The following is a 23596-nucleotide window of genomic DNA, read 5'->3' as shown; positions in this document are numbered from 1 at the left end:
TGAATGAATGAATGAATGAATGAATGAAGGGCAAGAACTATAGAAAAAAAGATGTATATGGAAGAAGAAAAAAGACCTGCAGAGAAAGAGAAAGAGAGGCTGAACGAGTGCAGACTGCATGGTGGTGTGATGAATGACACGTCTCTGGGGTCCCACTCCTCCATCTGTCCATCCCTCCCTCCTCTTTCCCTCCCTCCCTTTTTTCTTCCCTCCTTTCTCGAATTATCTCCCTTCGTACTTCAGTGTTTCCTTTTCTTTTTTATTCCCTCTCTTCTTTCCTATTCTTGCTTTCTTTAAAGTGTATCTCCTTTCTTTCTTCTACCATTGTGCTTTATTTCAGTCCTTTATTTTTGTCCTTCTATACTTTGTCATTTCTACTTCTATACTTCCCCCCTCCTTCTTCCTTCCTTTCCTCTTCTTTTCTGTCCTCTTTCCTTTTCTCTTTGCTTTCTTTCTACCTTCTTTCTCGCAATCTCTTCTTTGTCTAGTTCTCAGTTTCTTCCTTTTCTCTAATTTCTAATTTCCCTTCTTTTCCTCGCTCTTTCTTTCTTTTTCCTTAGCTCATCTTCCTCGCCCTTTTACTATCACCTTTTCGTCAATTCTTCTTTCCCTCTTTTTCAACTTTTTTCTTTCTCCATGACCCTCTCTCCCTCCTTTCCTTTCTTTTTTCTTCTCTCCTTCCTTGACACATCTTCCTGCGTCTTTCTGTTATCTCTAAGTCCCTTTTTCCACCTCCTTCCGTCTTTCCCTCTCTACCTTTTTTCCTTCTTATCTTTCTGTCCCTCCTTTTCTCTTTCACACCTTCCAACCGTAACCCTACTTTCTTCTCCTCCACCCCCTCTTCCTCTATCCTTTTTTTTTTTCCTTTTATTTATCTTCCCCCCCTCCACCCTTTTCTGTGTTCCTATGCTCATTCCTCCTTTTTCCTTCCTTTATACCTTTTCCTATCCCTCCTTTCCTCTCTTTTTTCTAACTTCACACATGACTCACTTCTCCTCCTCATCTTCTCATTTCTAACCTCTCACTTGCCGTCTCACTCCCTCTTCCAACTTCCTCTTCTTCATCCCTCCCTTCCTCTTACTCTTCATCTCTTACCAATTATCCTTCTTGTTTTCACCCTCCTCTTTCCTCTTTCTTGTAACACATTTTCTTTTTCCATCCTTCCCTCTGTCCCCTTGACTGTTGACCTCCTTCTCTCTCTCTCTCTCTCTCTCTCTCTCTCTCTCCTCTCTCTCTCTCTCTCTCTCTCTCTCTCTCCAGGATAAATAAAACATGGTTGTGTTTAGTGACATATGGACACAGCTCACTGTAGCATACTAATGACACACGCACACACATTACTGACTGCATATACACATCAGGTGTGTGTGTGTGTGGTTGTGTGTGTGTGTGTGTGTGCGTGCGTAAGCAGAAGCGTGTGTTTGTCGAACATTAGTGGAACCCAGAGAAAACATTTGCTCACTTATGATCGCTCATTAGCACACACACATACACATACACACACACACACCACACACACACACACACACACACACACACACACACACACACACACACACACACACTCATTACATATATACAACACACACAGTTGGCAGTCGTCGGATGTCGCATTCCTCCTAAGCCACACACACAAGCACACGCGCAGACTTGGTCCTGCGTCCATGGAGACACCATGTTGCCGTGGGAGACGGGCTGTTGTTTACGACCTTCCGGGCGCCACAGCGATGGGGGGCATCAGCCAATCACAGATGGACATTTATCACACTGTTAGAAAACACACAGAGTGAGGAAGTTTGGAGAAACTGGTGAGAAGAGAGGAAAGGATCTGGAGGAAAGAAGAGATGAGAAGAGGGAGAATAAGACAAAGGGAGGTAAAACTAGGTGTTTGTTGGTAAGGTGGAAGAAAGTTTACAAATGAAAAGATAGAAAAAAGTAAAGGAAGAGAAACTAGAGGTAAAGAGAGAACAGAAAGAAGGGTGAAAAAAAGACGAGATGATGATGAGAAAGAGGGAAAACACAGATGGGAGGAAATGAGACTCTGAAGAAGGAAGACCTTTAGAAAAAAGGTGGACTTTGAAATAAGAGGATTGAAGAAAATACTTAAAGCAGAGGAAGTGAGATGCAAAGAGAAGGTGGAGCAGATGAAAGGTGGATGGAGGAAGAAAGGTGGAAAAAAGGACAGGGGACTGAAGAAGGAAAGATGGTGGTATGACAGGATGAAAGATGAGATAGAAGAAGTAAAGAAAGAAAGGAGAGAGGAGAAGAAAAAGTGGATTAAACGGAGGAAGACGAGAAAACAAGGGAGGAGGAATAAACAACAAGAGAGTGATTTCAGTTTAATTGGCCTCATCTTGCGTCACAAAGACGCTGTGATGATAAGTGTGTGTGGTGTGGTGTGTGTGCGTGTGCGTGGCGTGTGGTGTGTGCCTGTGTGTGTGTGTGTGTGGTAACCTATGCAGGGTGCTGCGGCACTCATTTGACTTGTTAATTCACTTCAAAAACAGCTCAATGGTTTGCCTTGTCTTCTAATACACACCACACACACACACACACACACACACACACACACCAACACACAAAACACACACACACACCCCACACCACACGCTTTGGATACAGAGACACATCTACAAGCACTTTATATACACACACAAAGACATTTTTAATACACACTTAAAAACACAAATACACTTTGGCACACAACAGTGCATAAACACACATTTTGCAGTGATGAACAGAAACACATCTGGCGTACACACACAACACACACACACACACGCATACACACCACACACACACACACACACACTTGAACACACACAAGTACTCGTGTAAGTTACAGATGAAGTGCTTTCAATCTTTCAATCTGAAAGAAACACTCATTGAGGATCTATGTGCACCTGCAGCAGCAGGAGGACTCTGATGTGAGACGGCTGCGAGAAGAAGAGAGAGAGAGGAGGAGAGAGGAAGTTGATTGAGGGAGGGATGAAGGGGGAGGAGTGGGAAAGCGAGAGGAGGGAGGGAGGGCGGGTGGGCTAAAGAGGACTAAAGTGACATTAAGTCCTTTTCATCTCTCCTCTTCTTTTCCTTTCACTTCCTGCATCACATTTCTGCGCTTTTAAAAAAAATATACGACAACACAGAACACACACACACACACACAACACACACACACACACACACACACGCACCATGATCAGTGGCAGCTATAGCGTCCCCAACTGGCTGAGTTTGTTACTAAGGAAACCAGAGTGAAATTCAGGTACACTCAAAAGATTGCTGGATTAAAAAGTTACCCAACTCCAACCCCACAGCTGGGTAACTTGTGGGGTACTTGTGGGCACATAACTGTGTTTTACCATTTAACCCAGGATGCTGGGCTGTTGAAATTAACTCTTTTGCTTAGTATCATTCATACACTGGCTGATATCCTGTGACACTGCCTTGCTAAATAATAATAATAAATAATAAGAAGAAGAAGAAGGACATTCGGAGAGGGCAGGCCTCCATTAAGGCATGCCCTATCTCAATCCCAAGGCAGTGTGAATTTTCCCAGTTGAAGACTAATTTTTCAGATTATTCTGACACCATAGCACAAGCATGATATGGTGTTTGAAGCTTTTCAAATCAAAACAAAACCACTCCACACACGCCTGACACCACAACCAAACCACAACTAGGGATCGACCGATATGGATTTTTTAGTGCCGATGCCGATACATTTTCTATTCATCAGCCTTAGCCGACAACTGATACAGGCTGCCGATTTTCTTGAGCCGATATTTGAAACCGAAACTGCTTTTTCTCCCTCAATTGACATCATAAAAATGTAAACCCTGCCACACTGGACTTTTTTTTTGTAATCTGCTCGGCCATTTCTTAAGATATTAAACAAAAACGCAGATCAGTGTCACTTCTGTAATCATCTTCCATTCACATCACCCAAATCATGTGTGCAATGTGCATCATATGGGTGGCTGCACTGCATGGTTAACTGTGAAAGGGTAAAAGGCTTTAATCTACAACACAGCCTTGATGATGCGTTGCTAGCTGACATATTATAAGACGGATATAATCAGGTCTTTACAAAATGTCCTTTGTCAATACCTTTAATTAAAATTAAAGGAAACATTGAACCTGTAAAGTAGCCATTAAAATAAAGTGCGTGATTAGCAATTTAAGGTGGAGGGGCCACGCATGGTCTGCACGTGAACTGCAGCGTCTCCACATACACAGGGCTGCCTGTCTGTAAATAATGCCGGGAAAACACTACCGCGTATCGGCCGATGCTGATACGCATAAAAACACAAATATTGGCCGTCAGATAAAATCGGTCCATCACCAACTACAACAAAAATATCCCCAGTGTGTGGGCCGAAAAAAACTGTTGTCTTCAAATCTTTACAGATCAATTCACTTGTTAAAAGCTTGTTTCGTCAGCTAATCTCCTTGAAATAAAGTACAGAAATGCAACAAACAAAACGTCACTAAACAAGCAACCATATGAAGTTGAAGATTACAGTTTAATTAAATGATCTTTGCTCATTATCAGCTAAAAGTGCTAAGTACTGCCAAAACAAAACCAATGAGGTTATGAACTATAATAATCTGCAACACACTTCATTACAATAAAGCCTGCAAGTACTGCTTATAAAAGAGGATTGCTGATTCTGTGAGTAGTTGTTTGGTTTAGAAATATAATGTCCATCAATATGGTGATACGTATGTTTTAACTCATGTCATTCTTTAACCTTCTGTATGACTTTATCAGGCAATAGAAGTTCAAACCACTGACTTTGAATAGCTAATAGAACCTCAAACTATTACATTTAAATGGGCAATAGAATTGCTAACAATTGATTTTATTAGGGAATTGAACCCCCAACCACTGACTTTGTTGGCAATAGAATTGCTAACAATATATTTTATTAGGGAATTGAACCCCCAACCCCTGACTTTGTTGGCAATAGAACTCATACCTATTGATTTCATTAGGGAATGTTCCCATAATGATGACTTTTACAGGCAATCAAGTGCCTAATTGGATTCGAGCACATGCCTACTCATGACTTTAAACATGTATAAACTCCAACCATTGACTTTATTAGGCAACACATGACCACTGACTCATATTTTTTTTTAAATTTGACTTTATATGTTGACTTCATGAAGCAATTAAACTTTAAACAGGCATATGTTAACAGAGGAACCAATAATTAGCTCCGCCAAGGATGTTTTCGGCTCAGTTTGTCTGGTTGTTGTCTACTGGCCCAATTTTCATCAAACTTGGTGGAAGGGTGTAGCTCGGGCCAAGGAAGAACCCATTAAATTCTGTAGCGGAGCCGAATCCAGGGGCAGATACACAATTTATTTTTCACTTTCATTAACATTACGAGATAGGGCATATGTGCTGCATTCATGTGGTGTCGGGAAAATTAGTTCCTGAATGGGGAAATTCATACTCCAATAACATAGTGAAATAGGACATGTCTTAGCAGAGGTCTGTGCTCTCCAACTGCTTCTAGTGAACATCTTTAACTTGGAAAGGAATCCTCCATCATTGATTTGTTAGGCAATATAACCCTTTACTAATCTGTATTATCTATATGTATTAGGCAATGGAACCAATTATCACTGTGTTTTACAGGGAAAATAACCCATTAACATTGAATTTAATTCATCTAAAACTAACAATTGACTTTAAACATTGATTTTTGTAAAAGGCAGTGTATATAATAACACTACTGGTGTTACTGTCTCACTTAGGTCATCGACGTATAAATCCATTTACTCTACCCGTTCAACTTAATAGAAAGTTCGAATGGAGTCTAATGATTGGATGCCGGGCTCAGGACCTGTTTGTTTTTTTGTAACATTTTTATGGCTTTTTAACCCTCGTGTTGTCCTCGGGTCAAATTGCCCCGTTTTCCTACATCAATGTTCTTTTTAATTCCCCAAAATAACATGATTGATTCCACACAACGCTCCTTTGCAGGTAAAAATCTCTACTTTAATTAATTTTGGGGCATCCTATTCAATTTTATAGCATTTGAAAAAAACTTTGAAGTGGTTTTGAAATAGTATATGAGTAAAAGTTGACATATTCCAGTCTGTGATTATCCATCAACATACGTTCTTTTAATTTTAGTCTAAATAATTCCTAATTTCTGCTTTTCGAACTCAAACATTAGGTATAATTTCCTTTAAATGAGGTTTATTGAGCATAAATTCATAAAGTAACTGTAAAACTGAAGTTAATAAATGTTGAAAATGTCAAAAAGTGACAAACATTGAAAAAAGGGACAAAAACACAATAAAAAAAAAAAATCAATAGCCTCAACAAAAGTGTTGATTTTCAACAACACAAGGGTTAAGTGAAGAAAAGGGGTAAGAAAGAAAGAGATAAGAAAAAACATCACATTGGTAAGACAATACATAAAGCAACAAAAACATGTCCGACAGGGAGAGTTTACACCAATGATTGCCTAGCTGTTGTCCCTGGTCCAAGAGATTATCCGAGATGAGAAAGAGGTCCAAGCTTGTACAGTCACTGGTTGCGTCTTATTGAGTCGCGCAGTTGTATGTTCAAGGTTGACAATGTTGACAAGGCTATGAATCCATTTCACATACTGAATGTCGACTAACGCAGTTTTTCAATGTTGCTTTGTTTGCAGAGGTAAATCCTGAAAAACCATTTTGAACTGAATTGGCTTCAGATTGATATCAGAATTATCATTAAGGAGACAAACATTGCTCAGGACCTGTTGAGCTCTTTACAGACCCCAAAACATCTTGAAGAGACTTTGCAACAACAATTACTCAAAAGCCAGTGTTGAATGTCTATTAGAGATGGCACAAAATGGCTGCTGTAAATGGCTTCAAATGGGAGTCTTGGACTTCCAGTGAAAGCTAAAGATGGGCGACCTAAGTGCCAGAGTGCGGAGCTGAAATCTATTTGACTCAGCACAAGGGCAATCGACTGCATTTGTAAATTGCCACTCCGAGTGCTCGCAGGAAGAAAGAAAAAAAAACAAAACAAAACAGCCAGAACAGTGTGTTTCTAAATTCAGAACACAAAGAGCAATTTCTCTGTTTTCCTGTTTGTTTTATTCAAAGTGTCACTCCGTCTCTGAGAGCGCAGCGCGTTCAGAGCACTTCGTCAGAGATGTAGGTGCAGCAGATTAAATATTTACGACCATTGCCAAATGGGGTGGGTTTCACGCAAGCTTAGGGGGGGTTTAGGACTCTTGAAGATCACCCAACAGCCTCCACCAGCAAACTCAAAGCTATTAAAGACCTTACTGATGCACGGTGCTGGGGAAGGACACTGTCAGGTCTCATTTAGAATATCGCCTGCCATGTAGTGGATGCTTTTACTGTAAAAGGCCTTAAGAGAAGTACACATTTTTATGATGGGTGGGGCATTAATGACTTAGTCTAACTGTTGTTGATGTAGGACAGAGTGTTGGACTCACAAAGAAGACATGTTTTTGTTTCCATATGTAATAAATAAAGAACTCAATTAAAGAGGGGGAACATGAGCTAACCTTGAAAGTCTTGGTTACCCGACCTATATTTCGTGCAAAAGGCTTAATTGTGTGTTTTAATTTCATGCTGTTTTGCTTTCAAGTATCTAACCTTCACAAACAAATATGCTCTTATTTTGAAATTGTGGTGATTTGATGGCTGATGGAACACAACTTGTAGTACAAAATCACTTATTGAAAGAAACAAAGCTTTTGCATATTACCAATCCACCATGTGTCAGACATACAGGGACAATCCACTATTTTCCCCAAATAGGCATAAAATACTATGGAAACAAACTATGCCTTTTTAGTTTTTTCCAATTCAATATACAGCACTTACTTTAACTATTATTTTAAAAGGGAAGGATATCTCTTACCAATAAATTAGGCAATACATAACCACTAAATAGTTTTACTTTTATTTAATCAGGAATTCTCTTTTCTTTTAACACTAGAGACCTGCATGGCCAACATGGCAGTGTGGGGTTGTTAACACATAGAGATCACCGCAGACTTTAGAGATACAAACATAAAAAAAAAAAAATGTTCATCTTTGCTTAAAGCAACTTTTTCTTTTCCCTTTGTTTATCCACACCAAAGTCATTGTGATCCCTCCTCTGTGAAACCTTACTGTCTGTACCAAACTTTTTACCAATTCATTTTGTACATGTCACTTGATAAGTGACATTTTCAACCTTCTTGTATTGCAAGAGGAAAAGTCAGAGGATTGACAAAGTCATTATGATTTATCTTGTGAGCCCCATGGATATCTGTAGTAAGTTTAAAGGCAATCCATCCAGTAGTTGCTGACACTGCAGTCAGAATTGCAGTGGTGGACACTGTTAATTTAGCATGGCTAACATCAATGCTACGATGATTACAAACACAAAACAGACAACATGTAAAGGCCAAGAATACCATCTTGCATAGCACAAAAAAGTGCATCGATATACTTATCAGTAATGTAGTTACAGATGATGTTGTGGACTTTTAGACCCTGTTTACACTTGGTTTTAGAAGGCATTTGGGGGGATTGTATCACCTGGATCGTATGTTGTGTGACTGTCCATGGAAGGAGATCTGTTGGATTCTGCTGACAGGGATATCTCCAGCTGTAGGCTACCGACTGCTAACAACTGCTAACGTAGTGGGAGTGTGAAGGGATACAGTCAGTAACACAAGTGGTCAGTTGGAGACGCATCATAGACCCAAGGGTGAACAGCAATGTGTCTCTGCTGTTGACTTGTGTTTGGGTCACCGAAACAGAGCCTTAAATTAAGGCCAAATTGAGAAAAATGATAAATCTGTGTTGCCTTTTTCTTCAGACTTTTAGCCTTTTTAATCAGCCATAGCAAAGTCACCATCGTGTAAGCGTTGGTGGGGAAATTCCTCTTGATTTTTTCTGATGAGTTGATTTCAGTTGTCACGTTACGCTGACGATTCACTTTTCTTCTGTCGTAATCCTGTTTGTCCTCACTTCCTTTTTCATTTCTTCTTCCTCTCTCTCTCTTTCTCTATCTTCCTTTTGTCCTTCGGACAGCATTAGGATGCACAGGAAGGAAAAAGAGATGGGTAAACAACGTGAGGACAACCCACAGGGGACTACTGAAACACACACACACACTTCTGTATGATGTGTGTGCCTTTGAAGCAGTCTGTCAATCAATCACACACTAATTCCCAAGGTTCCGTGGTCGCCATTAGCGACGAGGGTCGATGCTCGGTAACCGTGGACACAGCGGACAGTCATTGATCCGAGAGAGAAAGTGTGTGTGTGTGTGTGTGTGTCTGTGTGTGTGTGTCTGTGTGTGTGTGTGTCTGTGTGTGTTTGATAGTCATGATGGAGAACAGTATTGCGGCTCTGCCCTCGCTATTGATTGTCTTCTGGTTGCATCGAGGCGAAACGGGCATTCGGACTCTGTGTGCGTGCGTGCGTGTGCGTGCGTGCGTGTGTGTGCGTGAGTGTGCGTGCGTGTGTGCGCAGCCCTGTTTCCTGTATCTGTATATGCATCTCTGTGAGTGTGTGTCAAGGTGTTCTTCAGTAATCGATGTGTGAATCCAGTCCTGACCCCACAGAGGGACTCCATTTTCCATTTTTAATCCCTCCTCTTCTGTCTCATCTTTTTTTCTGTCACCAACCCTTATTTTTCAATTTGAAACGCTTGCAGTTGCAGACTTTTTGGTTTGAACTTTTACTAGTCTGCATGAAATACTGTTGTTTTATTTGGCAAAGTGCCAACATCTTCACACAATTTGGTAGCAACATTCATGGTCCTATGAGGATGTAACCTACACATTTGATCTAGTGCTACGATGAGTTTCATATTTGTTATTTTTCGGGGAAATTTCTCAACTACTGGATGGCTTACCACATATTTTGGTGGACATATTAATGTCCCCTTTGGGATGCATTTTAACGACTTTGGTAATCCTTTTACTTTTCCAATACTTGGGTAAGACTAAATTCAAGCACATATAATTACATTTTCTTCAGCCTCAGCTGTACTTGTGTTGACCGGTTAATTTAGCATGCAAACATAAGATTTAAGATTCAATAATTTATTGCCATATCAACCGCAAGTGATTTGGAATTTTCTTTGGTTCGCTCAACAACACTAAAACACGTAAGCACATTGTACACTGCCACAATTACAATACAGTAACAATACAGTAAATACAACAGTGTAACCATTTCTCAACCACTACAATTATTATTATTATTATTATTATTATTATTATTATTATTATTTTAATTTTCCCCATTGCAATTCCTTAATTATGTTAATTATGTAAATAATGTATAATAACATTCCTTTATGTAAATACCGTACATATCCAATTCCTTATATTTCTTTATTTCTTTATTTGTATTTCTACTCTGTTTATAATATTTGTGCAACTGCAACACAGAGTTTCCCTTCGGGGATCAATAAAGTATTTCTGATTCTGATTCGGATTCTGATATGGATCTTGCACTTTTTAAATACCGTTTTGCTAAAAGCAGAAGTGATATAGTTCAGAAATGGTTAATAGCTAGTTAACTAATTTTTAAACTGTGCGCACAACTCAACAATTGTTTTTTTTCGGGGATACTGTAAAATTGCCAAACCATACAGTTATTGAGAATGTGAAGCTCAGTTTCTATTACCGCTCTGTAGAACTGAAATATTGCAAACTTTGGCAAACTTCCATCTTAAAAAAGAATAGCTTTAGCGCACTAATCTGAGATGGTGAACATGGTAACGTCACGGAATAACCCCAACCCTGGGGAAAACGTGACACCATGGCTCTGTGTCTAGGAAACTTAACAGGGTTCGGCTGTTGTATAGTTCAGTAATGGTTGAAATGGTAGAAAACTGTTTTTGAAACTGTGCGCACAACTCAACATTTGTTTTTTTCGGGGCTGTAAAATTTTCAAACCATACAGTTATTGAGAATGTGAAGTTTAGCTTCTATTACCGCTCTGTAGAACCGTTACTTTGCAAACTTTGGCAAACTTCCAAAGCCGTCTCAAAAAAGGAATAGCTTTAGCATTCTAAACTAAGTTGGTGAACATGGTGACGTCACGGAATAACCCCAACCCCGGGGAAAACGTGACATCATGGCTCTGTGTCTAGGAAACTTAACAGGGTTCGGCTTTTATTCATGCATAGAAAACTGCCGAAGCTAACGCTAGTCCGCCAGCCTGGAGTCAAGGCTTAGAGGCCTACCTTTGTGGCCGACTGCAGGTGTGGTTCAACGGCGTAGACACTCCGTTGACTGTTCATCTGTAACATTCAAGACTTGGACACAACATTAACACAACTCGGTGGGGAAACGTCACAACAAATCAGAAACACAATGCTCCTCTGCCGACTCTGTCAGTCAGTCTGTCGCTGCCTGTTCCACAGCGACAGTAGAACAGACGTGGACAATAGAAACCAGTCGGGGGATTGTGACGTGACAGTAAACATATACTGTATTTGCTAAACAGCAAGTTTTTTTTTGTTGTTTATTATAATTTAGGCAGACATACCCATGTTTCAAGATGTAAAATATTATCAAAACAAGACATCTGCCGGCCAGCTGTACTCACTCATAACCTTCTTTCCATCCAGTCTTTCTTTCCCACTTTCTATATTTCTGTTTATTCCTCCGTCTTCGCCTTGATCCATCCCACTTCTTCACGTCACTCTTCTTCTTTTGGACTGTCCTTCCATTTCCAGAGCTCTCCTCTTTCTTCCTCTGCTGCCTTTCCATCTTTATATCCTCTTGTCTCCTTCACATTCTTCCTATTTTTTCACATCAATCATACTTCTTTACTTCCCTTGTTTTTGCCCTCGTTTTTTCCATTCCTCCTTGACCTCCTTTTGTTTTCTCGTCACCTTTTTAATGTGTTTTTCATGAGCGTTTTCTACACCCTCTGTTGTAGTGGAAACAAGAATACTGTACGTTACATGTATAACCAGTAAAATTAGGCCTTTTTTCCAAATAAATCAACCTTTTAATATCATTTGCATCTGATTGATGCATTCATTTTTTATCTCCGTGCTTGTGAGCAGGAGCTCCTTATGGCCCTCTCCATTTTTGGCCTCCTTTCCTCCATCATTTTTCTCCATTTCTTTCCCTGTCCTCTCTCTCAGCAGGACAGCAGACAATACGTCTGGTCACTCCGCCTCAGGCTCTTTGACTGGACCTCTCTCTCTTTCTCTCCCTTTTCCTTTCTTACTCGGTAGCCTCTCCTCATTACAGACTGTAAATTAGAAAGCACTTACTGGTGGATTCAGGAAGAGTTTGGTTTAGATTACGATCCATCGTCAGCACTTTTAGGAACGTTGTAGAAAGGAATGTATAGGAATAGATGTTTCCACATTGTAAGGTAGCCCACACATACAGTATTTACATAGAAACCTACATTACATGTACAGTATATTTCCATCTGACACAGTATCACATATTTTATTCCTATTTGTAGGATCCTAAAACAGGCTGCTCCACTGTAACTGTTGTGCATGTGACATATTGAAAGAATCATACTCCTATATTAACAAACTTGAAAACCAGGTTTTTATGTTTAAGGCTCCCTCTGACTGGAATAATTCACCTTCTAACATTCAAACTTTTACATCATTTGCTCATTTAACAAAAATGCTTCCATCTCCTGTTTTGAGACTAATTGTACGTGTTTTAAATAACATAACGGACATCTGTGCTCGGCTACTTTGTGACCATTTAACGGTTGTATTTATTTACTATTTTTGTGTAGTTTGTTTCTGTTTTGTCTGTATGTGTAACGGTTTAATTGTTGCCACTTTAACGTTCTTGCTTTGATTATTTGCATTATGTGAAAGACCCCCTTAAAGTGGATCCTAAATAAATACCGTTGCATATTTGCGTGTATTTAGACATACAGTACATCACTTTTTCGTCTGCAAAACAACAACTTTAAACCTGCAACAACTTGTTTTTTGGCAGTTAGGAACACGTTGCAAAGACAAAACTGACAACTCAACATTTCGAGTTGATATGTTGAACTTGTTAGCAAACAGCTGCTCATTTCTAACCTAGTTTTTAAGCTGTGTTCCTCTGTAGTTAATTAAGGAGCTCCAGTTTAGTTTTACCTGCACACAACACTCTCTTTCTCTCTTCCGCACCTCCCCCTCATCCCTCATCCATCCATCCCTTCATCCTGCTTTAAATTAAATTTCAAACCATGCGACAACTCCTCCCTCCTTGCCTCCCTCCATTTTTTTTCTCCCTCTATCTTGTTTTTTTTATAGCTTGCAGACAAATGTACTGTGTGTGTAATGGACATTCCTCCAAGCCCGTCAACCGTGACTGGGGCAAAACCAACTGACCTACACACACACACACACACATACACACACACACAAGTATGCACAGAGAAGCATGCATGCATTACCACTCTCACACACACACACACACATTTATATATGAAAGCAAGCAGACTGTACGTACACACTCAACATGACGCAAAAGCCTCATGCTCACACTTATATACATAATACTACATTTACACAATAAAACATACTTTTACACACACACACACACACACACACACACACACACAGAGGGTCATTGCTCTCACTCTGCTGGTTGTTGTGTATAGAAGTCAGTTCCAGGTCAGTACACAGGGCCAGGGATCTTAGTCCATACAAAAGAGAGAGTGTGTGTGTCGCGGTGGGGGCATGCTGTGTGTATGTTTGTGTGTTTTGTTTTTCTGCATGTGTGTGTATCTGTGACTTTACATCAGCCCCGAGGCGTCTGAAACAGCACTCACACCCAGAAACACTTCAACAAAACGGTCAAACTGAAAAGAAAATTTTGACAGCGACAGCCGGGCGTGAGCATCGGTATGTGTGTCACGGCTTGCTGCAAAGTATCATGGGTAGAGACAGGCAGCACCTGTGAGGTCCAACGAGGAGTGAACTTAGGCTGTGATTGGTTGGTTCAGAGATTGATGGATTTTTTAGGGCAACTGATGATGCCTCTTACAACTGTGGGAGTGTTTGCTGTTACATATGTTTGTCATGATGAGGATGATGATGATGGTAACGTGTGTGTGTGTGTGTGTGTGTGTGTGTGTGTGTGTGTGTGTGTGTGTGTGTGTGTGTGTGTGTGTGACAGGCCTGACAGCAGCAGCCATGGCCGAGCTCCAAAAGCTACAGAAGATGAAGATGATGATGAGTCTCCAAAACGGCAACGAGTCGGATGACGACTTACACTCCAACACAGGTAATACACACACACATAGACACACAGACACACACACACACACACACAATAACCCACCTCTACACAGTGGTGGATTCAAGTAATGTCCTTAAAGGTCCAATGTGTAGGAAGTTCCGAGGCCGGTCCGATCGCCCGCTCCGTCCGCTGCCCGCTGCGCCCTCTCTTGTCCAAACATTCACCTCTCCCCCCCGAAGGCCGGTGATCTATGAAATAACCCGGTAGATTTTTTTGTCCCACTCCGCCACAGAATGTATTAAGATAACGTGTGGTCCTCCATCTTTCCTTCAAAAGGTAACCAAGGTATCTATCAAAGCTGCGTGAAGTTTAGTTCGACATTTCGTCGGCACAAATCAGAAACGCGTAAATGAAAATCTTTTAAATCAAGTTGAGCTACGCTGTCTAACAGCAACAAACTCCCTGGCTTTCCTCTCTCCAACTCTCCCTGATGTTATATCCATCTCTGCTTTCTACAAAGCCACCAGACTCCTTTGACAAAAACAATCATTTTACTTCGCAGGACACAGGAGTTTGCTAGTCTACGGCTGCCTTGATCAGTTAGTTAGTTTGTGGTACTGTGGGACTTTGGTGAATCTTAACTAACTCTTTAAAGCACCAAAGTCACCAGCACCTTAGACAACCCCACCTCAAAATATGCAAACTATCACTTTAATGTTAACTGGACATGACATTGGGAAATATGTTCTCTACAATAGTCAACATTTGTACGTATTTTTTTTAAATCTTTCGTGGCATTAAACCCTTTCAGGGTTTCTCTTCTCCGACACCTTCTTCATTCATTTTTCTTTCTCTGTGCGTTCTCACACCTTTACCTGTCTCTTCTTTCGCCCCCCTGAGGATCAATCAGCTCTATTTAATATCTTCTTTTCTTTCCTCACCCCACTTTCTATCACAAACCTCTAAAACAAACAACACATGAATGGCTTCAGGGGGGAATGACGGAAGAAAAAGCATTATTTAGTATTGAAACCCGACCCAGGCTCATGTCACAAATTGTCTCTTCGCTGGGATCAGTTTCAACATTTTACACCGACAACAAATGTATGGACACATGACAGAGACCTCAAGTACATGTGTGTGTGTGTGTGTGTGTGTGTGTGTGTGTGTGTGTGTGTGTGTGTGTGTGTGTGTCTGTGTGTGTGTGTGTGTGGTAAGGGCTGCCTAGTTGGGTTTCAGTATCATTCAGGGTCTTCTTCTCTTGTCAGTTGTCCCTTTATTTGCTTCCTCGCTTCAGATTTCTCTCTTCCGCTCTCATTTCTTGTTAGTTCTTACATGTTTTTATACTATAACATGTATTTAACAGAAGGCTACTTTCATGTTTATACCGTGGATGAGCAGGTAAAAGGAAATGCATAATGCTGAAAAAATGCTTCAACAAGGTGCTTTTTTATTTCTGTCATTATTTCTGTTTCTATTTCCATCTAAAGTGAAAAGTGAAATGAAAATTATTGTAAAGGATTTAAGATGGGACCAGGGAAGGCCCTCTAATATTACTTAACATCCCCCAAAAATCTTCAGCTGTTACTGAAACACTGTTCAAGCTATTTCCTACTTTATTAAACATATCTTAACATTTCTAATTCTCACTTGAACCTATGTGAAAATGGATCGAACCGAAACACATTACATGAAACACCTCATTTCCCATACAAGTCTTAATGCATTTTAGGAAAACTGCTTGTCGACATAAGCTTACTTTTAATGGAAGTCCATGGTATAGGTTACCCGTCTTAAAAAGCAGTTGAGGATCTTTAATGGTATCGATGGTAGGATAAAATCCTTCATTAATGCATGGATAACAAATATCAGGTTTGAACTCAAACGGTCTTCGTACTTGTCCAAATGAAGCTTTGAACTATGTGTTACACGTCAAATAGTGTGTCTATGCTAAATAGGTTATATTTTATCAGAACGATAGATAAGATAAAGTGCAAGCTTACAATATTGCTAACTGTTATCTAATGTTAATTATGCTATGAATATATTCATTATTTTAGATACTGTACAGTGTTTCTAACAAGTTAAATGTGTGAAATAATGTCCATATTATGTGAGAATTACAACTCTTTCTGTAGCTGTATGTGGCAGCAGATGGAAAAAAAACTAATAAAAATAGTTATTAAGAAAGAGCGAAGAGAACACCAATGTGGCAATTATCCCTGATGGTAATGGCTGTCTGATTATGATGCTCAGGCTAAACATATTAGTCAGGAAAATGTAGTGGAGAAAAAGTACTCAGTGACATAAATAAAAACAAAGACTTAAAACACACACACACACACACACACACATACACACTCCATCTCTGCTGTGTTAGCTTCTCTGAATTATTAAAAAGCCAGAAAACAAAAAGCAAAGAGAAAAGAAAAGAGAGAGAGCAATCCTTCCTTCTGTTTCCATCTCCTCCTTTTCTTCAGCTGACCTGGCAAATGGGCTGATAGAGTTACTCTTTTTATTCTCTTTTCGCCCTGTCGTTTTTTATTTATTCCCTCCTGGTCTTCTTCCTTTATTTCATTGAGAGTGTTTTTTGTTTTGTGTTGCGAGTGCGATGGAAAGGCTTCCTTTCATTGTCCGACCTTATTTTCTTTGTAAGAGACACTCACACCGGCCTGGGAAACTCCGGCAGACAATAGAGGAGAGGAACGAGTGTACGAATGAAAAAGAAAACAAAGCGAGGTTGGACAGAGGGGTGGGGGGGGGAGTAAACTCATAATGAGAGAAAGGGATATTTAGGGCGAGAGGAAAGAGGGAAGAAAAAGAAAAGATATGTTGGTGTTTGATGGGTGAAAGTCGATCACTTGCCGTGGCAGTAATAACTGTTTTGTTTCTTTATAGAAATGAGAATGAATGAGAGGAGGGATGGAGAAGGAGAGAGACAGATTTGTGTCGATGGAAACCATATCTTCGTTTTTGACAGCAAGAGAGGAAAGAAGCAGAAAAAATAAGAGTCCAGAGACAAAGACAGAAAGAGTGAGAACGTGTTGAAAAATGAAAGGTGGTAGAGGAAGTACCCAGCTCCTTTACAAAAGTACTAATACCACACTGCATAAAAAGAAAAAGTAAAGGTCCTGTAGTGAAAATGTTACAAGTAAAAGTCTAAAAGCGATTATCAAAATAGCTGCCAATCTATTTTCTGTCAATCGACTGATCATTTCAACTGTAAAGTAATATGAATATGAATGTGTCAAGTAACTACAGCTGTCGGATGAATGTAGGGAAGTAAAAAGGACAATATTTCCTTCAGAGATGTAGCAGAGCAAAAGGATAAATGACAGAAAATGTAATGTACCTCTAAATTATACTCAAGTACAGTACTTGAGGAATGATTGGACCAAAATGTGCTCTTAATTTTCTTTTGTCAAAGAACGAGGAAGATAAAGAGATGGAAGAAAATCCCAAACCGGTGAAAGAGAGAAAAGAAAGTGATGAGAGAGAATAAAAGAAAGAGGCAGAAGAGGAGAGGACAAGGCCAAGGAAAGAGAGAGAGAGAGAGAGAGAGAGAGAGAGAGAGAGAGAGAGAGAAGAGAGAACATCTGCCCATCTGTTTATACTTCTTTTCTTCCCTGGTGTAAATGGCAGAGGGGATGAGGCCCAGCTGTCATCAACACACACACACATTCACACACACACACACACACACACACACACACACACACACACACACACACAGCGCAGGGAGTTCAGTAGGCAATAATAGAGAGAGACGGTTGCTAATTCAAACTAATGGAGGGAGATGAAGATGGATGAGAGAGGGTACAGGAGCAAAGAGAGAGAGATGTGGAGGGCGAGAGAGAGAAAGAGAGAGAGAGAGAGAGAGAGTACAGGAATGAAGGTGTGAAGAGAGAAAGTGATTCTTTCACTCCTCTGACAACATTTTCAGATAAGACACTTTATCCTGGAGATAACAAACTGGTTTAATAATCTTCACCATATTAAGGGTGTATTAAATAACAGAACATAAATTATTTATTAATCCTGTAACACGTCCTTACGTCATTTCTAACTCATTGACAAATGTGTTTGAAGTACTGTAATTAATCTACTTTTGTACTCATTTTTATGACTTCATTGTTTTTCTTTTGAAAGGAGCAGCTCAGTTCCCATCAGCTTCCTGCTGTAAAAAGCCTCTGTGGTTTCAGGGTTGCCAGTTACCAAAGTTATCGTATCTTTTTGTTAAAGCAGAATATCAGAGATGTACATTCTGTTAATAAACATACGAACCATGTCTCCCCCATCTTCTTATCACTCCCTGCCATCCGTGCTGTCTGACTAAGTGGCGAGCACACGGGGGTTAAGGTGCATTACCGCCACCTGATTTGCTCGGTAGCTTTGAAGGAAACCCACTGAGTTCCTGAAGTTCTTAAAACAAACTAATGTGCTAAATTAAGCATCCCGGGATGGCGTAGAAGAGCTGAGCCTCGGACTGTGCCGGACCAATTCGACCCTTTTGAGAAAGCCTTTGAAGTTCATGATGACCTCACGTAAATCCCAGCAATTTGTGTTTACCTCTGTCTAAAATGATGAGTCACTGTTTCAAATGTTTTGAGTTGTGAATCTACAACCGTCTGACTGTAAATGTGACAGGAGGAGCAACAGTAACTTAGGAAGGTGGGGCTTAATGAGCCGTCAAATAGTTCTGAAGTATTATCATGTATATATTTTATGTGAACTGTAAATTGTGACATGGAGAAGTCCCGTTTTAGTATTGATTGCTTTTTGTTTTTGGAGCCTGGATGTCTATATGTCAATTGTGTGTCTGTCTCTTCCCAGGAGGGAGTGAGTGTTCTTGGGATAAGGAGCGTCTGACCAGCCCCCCTGCTGGAGCCCACAGTGGAGGAGCCGGAGGTGGTGGCGGAGGAGGCGGTGGAGGACCACTAGGAGGAGGAGGAGGAGGAGGAGGAAGGGGGCCGGCCATTGGAGCTGTCAATCAACAACAACTCCAGCAGCAGCAGCAACAGCTACTGGCTAACAGTGAGAACACACAGATATGTCCAAACAGACAACCGCCTGACACACTGTGTGTGTGTGTGTGTGTGTGTGTGTGTGTGTGTGTGTGTGTGTGTGTGTGTGTGTGTGTGTGTGTGTTTAAAGGGGTGGCAATATTTATTAATGTACGCCATTTAATCTGTTCCCATCTCCTGTATTAACACTCCGCCTGGATTAATCAGCACACACTCTACTAAATGACTCAATTCATCAACCCCCCCCCCCCCCACACACACACACACACAGACAAAGACAAACATAAACACACTCATGCTTGCTATGTTTCTTATTGCAGAAGTAATGTGTTTGCTCGCACACACACACACACACACACACACACACACACACTGGGCAGCGGGATGCGACAAACACTCACATTGATTATTCTATCACTTCAGTCGTCACAACAACAGCAATCAGTGTTATTGTTTCATTGGAATGAAAGCAGCCGCTGCCACATTTTGTGTGTGTGTTTGTTTTTGACAGCTGAGGCGACTTCTCTCTCAAAAGTGAGTGTACGACTTGTGGGAACTCGCTTTTGAAAAATGGGTTTTGGGGGAGTTGGTGGGAGTTGGGGGGGGGCAGAGGTCATAGGTGAAAGATCAGGGTTATGCTTTTAGGAGGTTCCGGGGTAAAGGATGAATTAAAGTTAATGGAACGTCGTCACAAATGCCGTGTTGGTGTCTGTGTGTCTGAAAAAGAGAGGAGGAAGGGAGAAAGGAAAGAATATGAGGTAAACAAATCACAAAAAAGAAAAGAATGCAAAGTGAGAGAGGGATGAAGGAAGAGGTGTGTAGAGAAAAAGATAAGGAATAAAAAAAAAAGCTTTAAAATACAATATATTAAAATAAAAAGACAGGAGTGAAATGAGAGAAAGGAGATGGGAAAAAAAGGAAAAAAGTCATTTTCTTTTGCCCCTTTAACCCTTTGACATCTATATTTTCGCCTTTGCCTTTCTTTCTTTCTCTCCCTCCTCTGCTTTGTCAACTTTTATTAGCAAGACTTTTGACACTTAGGCAACACCTCTCTCTCTCTCTCTCTCTCTCTCTCTCTCTCTCTCTTTCTCCTCAAGGTTAAGTTCAACACAAGTTCAACATCCAGTCTCTCTCTCTCTCTCTCTCTCTCTCTCTCTCTCTCTCTCTCTCACAAACATACACATACACACAAAGATCATGTTTCACGGTTAATTGAAAAAAAATGTGAAAATGATTAAACATAAAAAACACAGAGAGAAAAGATGAGATTTGATGAAGCTTGCACAAAGTCAGAAGCAAGATCAATTGTACTTTACCAGAAAAGTCCACTCACTATCAATACTTCTTTCCAGGGGGTCTCGGGTACATTTATAAAACAAAACAACTGAAACCTATTAATTAAATAGCAGTGACGGTCTGCGCAGTCTGGCAATCAGGATTATGGATTGTACAATGACAAAATGTATCCGTCAGCTTTGCAATTTTTACTAAAAGCAAGCTACTTTTAGCAATTTTGTCAAGAAAAACTGCTACAAAAAACAAAACACAATAGCCTGTCACATTTTAAGTAATATTATATCGTATTTATACATTGCAGATATGTCAAATGTTCCAGTTAAACAAGTGTTACAGCTGCATAAACAGTGGGCCATCGGTTTATTTATGTGAAAAAGCTTCAGTAACTACGCATTACATAAACAATCTGAGCAGAACTTCCTTAACACAACATCAGGAGGTGTGTTTTCATGCGCTTGTTGTGGTGTGTAAGTGGGTGTATTGAAAAAAGCATAATTGATTATGACGTACATGAAGCATGTGACTTCAATGACCAGTGAAGAGATCAAAACATCCGATCTGCGAGGAGACTGTAACCTTCCTCACAGCTGTTGATTAATCTAGCGATTATTTTTTCAATTAGCGATTATTTTCCCTTTTCAAACTTCAATAAGGTTCAAATCTCTGTTTATTTAAATTGTTTAACACTGCATTGTTCAAGCAAAATGAATTTGTAGTGCAACTTGAAGCCACATTGTGTATATATATATATATATATATATATATATATATATATATTCAGAAAAACACTTTTGCCATTATCCATATGTATATTACAGAAAATCAACTGCAATATCAAAGAAACTGTAAGTTGCAGATTGAAATGAAAACGTGATCTTCTTCTCTTTCATTTAATTTAAATGTATTTCCCTTTAATTGTTGCTCTCCCTCACCCTCTCCCTCACCCTCTCTCACTCAGGGTTGGACCTGCCCTTCATGATGATGCCCCACCCTCTGATGCCTATGGGGCTGCCGCCTGCCTCTGTGGCCATGGCGATGTCACAGATGAACCACCTCAACACCATCGCCAACATGGCCGCCGCAGCCCAGCAGATACACACTCATGTACACCGGGCACCTGTCATCAAGGTGAAACTTTGAAAAAATACATTGTAAATGACAACCATCGAGGACCCCAGTAGCTTCCCTGAGGATCTCCTCTATAATGAACTTTTATAATATGTTTAATATATCTGTTTTAAAATAAAAGGAAAGAATATGTGTGTTAATCTAACATGTATAGACCCTAAAAATAGTGTACGTAACATCAGTGACGTCACCCATTTGTTCGTGGACTTCCGTTTCGAAGCCTCGAGTTTGCCAATATTTGATAAAATGATGATAAGAGGTTGTTGAACTCTCTAAATGTTGAGGAAATGTGTGGTGGTCTACACTCTTCTTAAATCCAAGAAGGCTATTGAGGCTATTTTTTTCCTCCCACAGGAAAAAAGATTAATTCTACTTCATGTATCATTTCTTTTATCGTATGTATTATCCATTAGTTTAACTGTTAAATAAAATGTAATCGAAATTGAGTTTAATTGTTATATGCTACATCTCCAACGTGGCAGTGTCCTCTCTTAAATCAATGCCAGTCACTGGTAACCCATAGTAACCACAGTAAAACCTCTAATGATTCACTTCAGATCTTCCATCAATACTCTTATTTACATCTCACACATTCATACCCTCTCTGTCTCTCTCTGTGTCTCTCTCACTCTTTCTTTCTTCCTCTCTTTCTCTCTCTCTGCAGGAGAGAGTGTGTGACAGTCCCTCTCTCTCTCCATCTGTTGATGAGATCAACACTCCTCTGCAGTCGCAGCCCAGCAGCTCGGCCTCCAGCTCACCCGAAAGACTGGGTACACACACACACGCGCACACACACACACACACACACACACACACACACACACACACACACACACACATACACACACATACACAAAACTCACTGTGCTTTTTCTTTCAACAGGATTGGTGTCCGCTGATGCAGATGTTGCACTGCCCAACCCTGCTGCACCCATCAAGAAAATAACAAAGGACAAAGGTTGGACCACACACACACACACACACACACACACACACACACTTATATAAGTACATATATTCCATTACCCATCTTAATCTAAACCCTCACCCATTTCGTTTTTGACAACTGACAAATTGTCCTCACTTAGGGCGCTTTCCTCATCTACTGTATTCACACACGCACACACACACACAGCTACACACACACGCACACGCACACCACACACACACACACACACACACACACCCCACACACACACACACACACACACACACACACACAACGACACTTGACTGAAAACCCACTCGCAGAAACCCACAGAAACAGAAGCGTCAGGATGTTCAGCCCCTCCTATTGATCACCTGTCTCTGAGCCATCAATCAGAGGAATGAACAAGAGAGGCAGAGATAGATAGATAAATAGATACATAGATGAAAGGGGGGAGGGGGGGAGGCTAAGTGAAGGAGACGTGGCTAAAAGGGGTCGAGAGGTCACACACTAAAAGCATGTGGGGCCTCTCCTCCCTCCATCACACACTCTGTATTTTCCATTCTTATAACACATTCTGTTTTCAGCTAATTCTTCACTCTCCTCGCCGCCTCTCCTTATTTCCCCTCCGTTCAAACAGCTGAAGCTGCCCTGCAGACACCAGCAGGAGCAGCTTCCTTTCAAATCAATACAAATCTGCTTCTCTTAACGAATAGAATGTGGATTTTAAAGGAATAGTTCAACCAAAAACAATATCATCTGTATGTAGCGCTCACCTCTCCAGGCTCTCTGTGGTCCCAGAAAAAGCTTCGAATCCAATCGAATGCTTTTAATAAGAGCGGAGCGCCCGAAAAATGAAAGTAAGTCAGTGCAAACAGATTTGCAACAGAGGCCGAAAAAAAGACAGCGGAACGGTTACAAAACGCCCTAAAAAACTTTCAGAAAACCCCTGTGCAGCATTATCTAAGTGTCATGTATTGTGAGCTCTTGGAAATGGG

General features: G+C 40.4%; 1 protein-coding gene across 1 annotated transcript in view; it reads left to right on the top strand.

Annotated features, from left to right (window-relative positions):
• Positions 1–23596, top strand: part of dachb (dachshund b) — a 100311-nt gene that overhangs the window by 57834 nt on the left and 18881 nt on the right. The window contains exons 3-7 of the mRNA XM_032499423.1: positions 14160–14267; positions 19056–19256; positions 21501–21670; positions 22335–22440; positions 22554–22628. Coding sequence (XP_032355314.1) covers positions 14160–14267; positions 19056–19256; positions 21501–21670; positions 22335–22440; positions 22554–22628 — 660 coding nt within the window. The remainder of the gene's footprint in view (positions 1–14159; positions 14268–19055; positions 19257–21500; positions 21671–22334; positions 22441–22553; positions 22629–23596) is intronic.

The sequence above is a fragment of the Etheostoma spectabile genome, chromosome 19 (assembly GCF_008692095.1).
Source record: "Etheostoma spectabile isolate EspeVRDwgs_2016 chromosome 19, UIUC_Espe_1.0, whole genome shotgun sequence".
NCBI lineage: Eukaryota > Metazoa > Chordata > Actinopteri > Perciformes > Percidae > Etheostoma > Etheostoma spectabile.
The sequence above is the reverse complement of the archived record's forward strand: the minus strand, read 5'-3'. Positions and strand labels throughout refer to the sequence as shown.